The sequence below is a fragment of the Callorhinus ursinus genome, unplaced genomic scaffold (assembly GCF_003265705.2).
Source record: "Callorhinus ursinus isolate GAN/ISIS: 27379988/994484 unplaced genomic scaffold, GSC_fseal_2.0 scaffold18, whole genome shotgun sequence".
Classification (NCBI taxonomy): Eukaryota; Metazoa; Chordata; class Mammalia; order Carnivora; family Otariidae; genus Callorhinus; species Callorhinus ursinus.
In genome coordinates, this window is record NW_027397080.1 from 30,263,319 (window position 1) to 30,270,905 (window position 7,587).

Consider the following 7,587-nt stretch of genomic DNA (forward strand, 5'->3'; position numbering starts at 1 on the left):
GATCCTGACAGGCCCACGGGGAGCTGAAATGCATTCTTGCCAATTCTTCGGAAACTAGTCATGACATGTGATCGTATCTAGTAAATGTCTTGACTATTCACGTTATCACTCACCAGTCCTCTGAATCAGCTGGATTTTCCTGTCTCCTCTGCTAGGGGAAGAAGGGGGGGGGGCCTGCCCACAGCAGCGGGCAGAATGGGTTCCCCACGAAGGCTCATCAGCATCACTGCACACTTGGCAGTGGGAACACAGAGGTGAGTGAGGGACCAGCTCCTTCTACCACGTGTGCAGAGCCTGGACTCTGAGGATGCTCCCACGGGCTTCTACCCTGCCCCTAAAGAGCCCACTGTGAACCCAAGCTGTAGGATACCGAAGAGCCAGAGGCTCTCACCGATGGGCAGAATCCTTCCTATCGGGCTCAGAAAGTCTTAGTCTGGGCTGCAGGCTCAAGAACTTCTGAAAAGGGATGGGGGCATTCTAGGATCACCTCTCTAGGATTCTCCTCCTCCTTGGGGCTCTGGCTGGCCTCCCACCCTGTGCCACGAAGTCCCAGGGGATCACTTCATGCTCTATTGAAAGCTGGACCCGGGATGGGGCGGTGGGGGGGGGGGCTTGGCCACACCCCTTTCCCTTCCCCCAAGGCACAGAAAGGACTCAAAAGTGGTTTTGTATTTTAATAAACTTTCCTTTATTAGGTTACTGACTATTATTAACCATCATAAAATAGAACGGGAGTTTTAAAACTGTACAGGTCACAAGGTTCTGGGCGGAGAGGGAAAGGAGGGTGGGGCTGAGGTTTGGGAAGCCCGGACAGAGGTGCGGAGAGATGACCAAGAGCCCGCAATTCATCCAGCGTCGATGGCAGAACGCTGGGTCAAGGCGATAAGGCTGGGATCTGTGTCAGTAAAACGCGCTCGTGTGCAACATTCATGAGAACATGACCCACCCTGAAAGAGGAGTGAGGAAAAGTCTTTAAAAGTCTTACAGGTAAGGTTTCTCCCCCCACCTTGGAAAAAAACTCAAAACAATAAGGGGGTAATTTACATTCCTCACCCAGACTTGGCACCAGTTTTGTGCTTTAAAAAATATACTCCACTGGAAGACTTTGTTTTTTAAAGGTACCCTACAGCAGCTGTTTAAAACGTAATTCTTAAAGACAAATATATATGTGTATATATTAAACATTTAAACAAATAAAGTCATCTATTGTACCTGTACAGAAATGAACAGAAGTCAGATTCTAAGCGAGTTGACTTCAAGATCAAGGGAGCAGTGAGTGCAGCGGCAGGGGCTGGGCTCTGCTACGTGGGGGAGCTGTGGCAGGGCGCGAGGGGCCCTCTTCTGCTGGCTGCCCCGGCCCACCCCACCCTGCTCCTCGTGTGGCTCTGGGGGGTCGGGATGAGCTGAGGCTGCTCCCCCTGGGCGCAGAGCCCGGGCGGGGGCCCGAAGTGGAGGCCGGCGCTGGCTTCCGAGGGGCACGACCTCACTCTGGTCTCCCCACCCCGCCGCGCGCCCCTGGCTTCCCTGGGGCTGGAGACCCACTCATCACCCTCCCTTCCTAGTTCCGGCTCTGGGAAGCCAGAGCTTCTGAGGATGCACATGGGAGGTCTCAGCTAGGAAAGCAAAAGCAAACACAACCCTCCTCCCGCCCCCCACAGAAGACTAAAGAAAGAAAACCACGTGCAAAGATGTCTGTCTTCTGCCTGGAGACACGGGGAGCGCCACAGCCCTTGCAGACGGGCCCCCCCAAGACTCTCATACTGCATGTGCTCGGGAACCCAGAGCAGAACCCCCTGGAAACTGTAGGTCCGGGGACCCACACAGGGACACCCTTGTGCCCACGTGAGGACACACCACAGCCACAGCCCCACGAGAGGGACGGGTGAGGCACACACATCCCAGGGAGGGGCAGGTGGCAGCAAAGCAACAGAACACTCCGGAGAGAGGGAAATGAAACCAGGTTTCCTTTCTAAATGGAATAAATAAATGGCTTTTGTCATTGTGAAAAGAATAAATACAGGGTACCGGGGGGCTGACAGCCGGGGCCGATGCAGGGCACTCGTGTGTGCCTGTGGAGGTTCCGTTTTGGCTTCTGCCTCGGTGTCCATGGTGAGTTCCTGACGTCCTGAGTGTTGTCTGCTGTGGCGGGGCCCCACTGGCCTCAGCACCAGCCCCCATCTGAGCACCTCTTAGCGCCCCTGGGATCTGCTCTTGGCACCAGGGCACCTCCTCCCGGGACCTGGCAGGTCGGGGCGGGGATCCCCGTGCCACCCCGAGGGCGGATCGGAGCTCAGTGGAGGGCTTCCTAGGAGTCTGTTCTCTGGGTCTTTTTCCGAAGAGGGACCGTGGACACGGCGTGCGGGGGGGCGGGGGGGGGGCTTCTGCCAACGTGGGGACAGGGAATGGAGGAGCCTGTGTCAAGCTGTTGGTGGCCGGCAGGGGCAGCGGGCAGGATGGGGAGGAAGAGCAGGGCCTTCCTCCCGGTGGCCGGATCCCGGTCCGAGGCGCAGGGTACGGCGGCAGGCCGGTGAGGTGGCACCAGGTGGCCGGCGTGCTGGCGAGGCCGGGGGGCAGCGTCACTGGTAGAGGAGGTAGGCCTTGAGGGAGGCCGGCAGTGGTAGTGTGTGGATGTCACCCAGACGCTCCTTCCCCAGGGCCAGGCGCACCGAGCGGCGGCAGAGATCCATGAGCGGCAGGGGCTCGGCTGGGGGCACGGAGGAGAGAGCAAGGACGCGTTAGCACAGCTCTGGAAGGCTCTAGCACGAACAGTGCTAACAAGGACAGCCATCGTAGCGGTATTAGCGTCAGTAGACGATTAGTAACGAGGCAACTTTACATTTTAAACCAGCTGTTAATCGCTAACACGGAGAACCTGCTCTGGGCCAGGCACCTTTGTGAGGCCTCTGGAGACACCAACTCAGTTGACGGTTTACTACGGTTTGTTCTGAGGGACTTAACAATCCCAGGGAGGCTTCCATATTATCATTCCCATTTTACAGATGAGGACGCTGAGGGATAGAGTCCAAATACCTTGCCCAGGGTCACAGTGCTGGTAGGAGGAGCTGGATCTGAACCCAGGCCGCCGTTCCTCTTATCCACCCCCCCCCCTCCCGCCGCCCCGGGACAAGCCTTCATGGCGTGTCAGTCCGGGTACGTGGAAGACAGCCCATCCCAGTACAGGCCAGAGCTCCAGACCCTGCGCAGGCATTCGGGAAGGGAATCCACGTTAGCCCAGCACTGAGGCAGAGGGGGCCTGATGCGTCAAGGTTACATGCTGGGGTCCGAATCCAGGCAGCCCGGGCTCAGCAACCAAATGCTGGTTCAGAGACACACTCTATAGGAGGCAGGCCCAGCCGCCCCACGGCCTGAAGGGGGAGTGTCTATAGAAACCCTAGGTCCTCGCACTTCTTCCCACCTGACAGAGTGGAGCCGAGAGGCCCAGGCAAGGGAAAGTGGACATGCCAGCCCAGTCTCTGCACCCGGGACTCTCGAGGCTGCCCTGGGCACCGCCAGAGCATCTCACAGCCAGGGCAACTGAGGCCAGGGCTCACAGCGGCGCTGCCTCGGGCACCTGGATTTGAGAGGGACTTCCAGCTGCAGCCTGCAAGAGCACTTCGGCCCTTATGTCCCCAGACGGCCGGGACACCTGTCTTCCCCCAAGGGATGCTCATGCAGCCTGAGTCTCAGATAAACTCTGCTCCAGGAGGAGTGTGAAAGTCACTCCCTCTCAGGCCCTGGAGGCCGCGGCGGGCAGAGTGGGCCCCGCTCTCCCTGCCTCCCTGCAGTTGACTTTTCCTGGCTCTTTTCCCAGAAGCAAGGTGAAGGTGAGCACGCCTGGAGCTGCTCGGGGCTGCCCCACGGCGTTGCGGATCTGGAAAGAGCTGAAGGGAGCGTGACTGTGGCTTTGGCCAGGGTCTCCCCTTGACACTGAGACTGCCCTCTGACCAGAAATCTGAGAAAAAGAAAAAAGAAAAAAACCCAGCATTTCCCTCGAGACCCCATGCCCCCCATGAGAAGTGGATCCACGTGTCTCCGAATATTAAAAATAATATTTAAAAAACTGAACTATTGGGGCGCCTGGGTGGCTCAGTTGGTTAAGCGACTGTCTTCGGCTCAGGTCATGATCCTGGAGTCCTGGGATCGAGTCCCGCATCGGGCTCCCTGCCGAGCAGGGAGTCTGCTTCTCCCTCTGACCCTCTTCCCACTCGTGCTCTCTATCTCTCATTCTCTCTTTCTCTCTCAAATAAATAAATAAAATCTTAAAAAAAAAACTGAACTATTGATGAGCAAATGCTACAGCTGGAGGTGTCGGGGGATAGGGAGAGGCTGGGGATGAGTAACGGGTTTGGGGGGCATGAAGGTGCTCTAAAACCGACCGTAGTCATAGGGGTACAGTGGTCGTGCGCTTTAAACGCGGGACTAGTACAGCCTGTGAATTACATCTCAACAGAGCTGTTATTACAAGAGTAAATCTCAGGCTTGGTAACACATTGACTAAATTCCTGGCTTTAAAAGAAGGCGAGCAACTGCTCTTCATCTCCCACAGGCCGTTAGCCACAGCGAGACGGGAAAGGGAACTGAATTGGTCAATGTTTTTCATGAAAAGCTTTGAAACGGGGCCGTTCCTGGACAGCACAGGATGATTAAGGGGAGCCCTGCCTGGAGGCAGGAGGATGAGCTAAATGATCTTCCACCCTTTGGGGGCCAAGCATTCCAGACTCCTGGTGAGCAGGGACGGGCTTCTCCCGCCTGCGAGCCCACAGAGCCTCGGGTCTCCCTCATCCTAAAGCATCCTGCGCGTGCGGCCCCACATCTGGCTCCTCATTTCCACCCTGCCCAGCAGCCTGACCTCGAGCAGACCCCTCCCGCTGCCTAGGCCTCAGTTTCCCCATCTGGAAGATGAGGAATCCGGACCAGATGCTTCAGTCTCCTCCCGCGGGGATCCCGAAGGCCAGAAATGCCTCCCAGTGGCTCTTGGCCTGGACACGCTGAGTGGCCCTTCAGTGGATCGAGTGGGGGAATTCGGCGGCCCTTCCTCTCCTCCACGCAGGAGCTCTCTCCATCTGCCACATCGGGCCAGCCCCTTCTCCCTCCAGAATGTGGCTTGGCCCCCATGGGGAGGCAGAGGGGCTTCCCCTGGTGGCTGGGGACACTTGAGAAAGCATCAAGAGCCACTGAATGTGGCCAGAGTGCCGTGCAGGGCTGTGGAGGGAGGGTTGAGAGGGCGTTCCCATCAGAGCCTCTTAGCTTAATGGTTTCTCAGGCATCCCATGGGGACCCTCACTAAGAAATGTTTCTAAAGGGCAGAGCCCTGCAGAGCCCCCCACTCCAGTTCCCTTATTTTGGGGGACAGCCCACCTGAAATTAACATCGCAGCACCAGCAGCAGCTTGTGGAGCACGAATCAGGGGCCTGGCGGGGACTGTGGTCCCCACCCCGGCCCAATCCACAGATGGGGAAATGGCTTGGGGAGGGGAGAGCCAAGGGCTAGAACGTGGATATACACCCAGGTCCAGCCAATTCCATAGTCTGGCTCTCTCTACGCCAACATGAGAGCTTCCTCTGCCCGACCATCTTTGGACCACACTAAATAATCCAGTTAGGGAGCGGTTGTGAACCCAGAAGGGATGTGTCCTTCAGACATCCCAGATCTGCCGGGATGAGCTGCAGAAGGAGCAGCTACAGCAGATGGCGTGATGCACCCGGAGCCGAAAATACGGCCAGTCATGCAAGCGTCCCAGGGATGGGTCTGTTCCTGGGGGCCACAAACACATGCACAGGTCATCCCTCTCCTTCCTGGCTCTTGTAGGGGGCAAATGATGATGCACAGGGTCATGGTCTGACCGCTTTCCAAAGGCCGGGCAGAGACCAGGAGTGCAACTGGACGTGGGCACCAGGCCACGGAAAACGTCTGTCCTGATTTCAGCTGGTCACTAACGGAACCCGAGAAGGCCTTCCCCACCTCAACGCTTTTGACAGGGGCCTGCAGGCTCTGTATCCAGCTCCATCCACAAAGCCAGGTACCCCCTGAAGTTCCACCAAAGAAGTTCCCAAACAGGGAAGGCCTGTGCAAGGGGCCTCAGCTGCGAGGCCCGCCTCCAGGAAGCTGAGATGCTCGTCCTAAACTCTACATGGTTTATACGAATGGTGGGGGCGGGGGGGGGGCACTGAGTACAGCACAGAAATTGGGAAGTGAATCAGGTGCTATTTATGAGAGCCAAAGGTTGCAGAACTGGATAGGTCTCTGCACTAACTTCCACATGTCTAGGAGAAATGATTACCTGGTGTCCTGACCATGCACAGCCCAGCACGCCGACCTGTGGCTGTCCCGCACTTCTCAGAGAGACTACAACCCAACTCACGCCTTCAGAGCCTGCTGCTGTGCTGTCACGGGCTCAGGGAATGAACTTGGGTCTGTGAGGTCAAGGACAGATGGCTCACGTCAGGAAGTGCCCCTGATCCAGCCATGTTCCCATTCTCATCCATCGTCTTCACCGGTCCTGAGACTGACTGCATGCTCACTCCTGCACGTAGCTTACAGTGAAAATGCTCCGTGAAATGGATTCTAGAAAGTCATGGGTGGGGGATGGCCATTTTGGAGGACCATCAGGATATGTGTGCGTTTCCCCTTGACAGTAAGCGGTTTTTACAGAAAAGAAGCAGAACAAAACACTGACCCCTTGTTCTTGGCAACCAGGGAAGGATGCCTGACACCCGGCTGGGTGGCGAGGCAACTCTGGTTCCCTGTTCCCCCGACTCCGAGAGCCTGCTGTCCTCATATGCCCAGACTTTTGGGGGAAAAGGGGCCCAGAACGACCCCTTCCCTCCTAAGTGGCCTCTCTCCCCCAGAAGGAAGCCCTTGCAGGTTGGGGAGATTAGTGTCCCTGCCTAGGCACTTCCCTGGAGCCCAGCTAGAATGGGGGTGCAGGTAGGAGCCACCATCCGGTGAGGCGCCCGGGGAGGGCATCTAGGGAGGCCAGGAGGACGCCCGGAGGAGGTCACCAAGTCAAAAGCCTCTTGAGGAAAAGAGCTGAGCCCTCTCCAAACCCACAATCACAAAAAACCTCACCAAACTTCTCTGGGAGCTGTAAAAGGGAGAATTTGAAAACAGAGGAATGCAGACAAAAGCCTTCCTTAGTGGGAGATGCAGTCACAAGCGGTGGGGGCAGCGAGGACTCATGGGCAGGGAGTCTCCCTTGGGTGACGGCCAGTCTGCGGCTTGCAAGCAGGTCTTTTCCTTCTGCATGTCCAGGGAACGGGCAGGCCTGGGGCCGTGCTGGGCCCTGTCTCCCCCTACAATGGTCATCTCCACCCTTTCACCCCGGGAAAGAGGAAGGTGACACCCAACGCCCCTCTAGCTGCGGCTTCAGCCCCAGAAGGTCTCAAGGCCTGAGGAGTCAGAACAAGTGGCCTGTGGTCAGAGCTGGCTGGCGGGTGGGGGAGGTCACACAGGGACACACTGATCACTCTCCGCCTTTGCCCTGGCCCCTGCACGGGCACAGGGACTCTGCTGGGAGGGTCTGCCTGGCGCACAGGGGAACGGGGGCAGGGACTCTGCTGGGGAGGGTCTGCCCGGCGCACAGGGGAA

At 57.5% G+C, this 7,587-nt stretch overlaps 1 protein-coding gene across 1 annotated transcript in view; it reads right to left on the minus strand.

The window, feature by feature from the left end:
* Positions 1-664: 664 nt before the first annotated feature.
* Positions 665-7,587, minus strand: part of H6PD (hexose-6-phosphate dehydrogenase/glucose 1-dehydrogenase) — a 118,964-nt gene continuing 112,041 nt past the window's right edge. Inside the window, exon 5 of the mRNA XM_073903388.1 lies at positions 665-2,704. Within this exon, the coding sequence (XP_073759489.1) occupies positions 2,577-2,704 (128 nt within the window). The 3' untranslated portion in view covers positions 665-2,576. The remainder of the gene's footprint in view (positions 2,705-7,587) is intronic.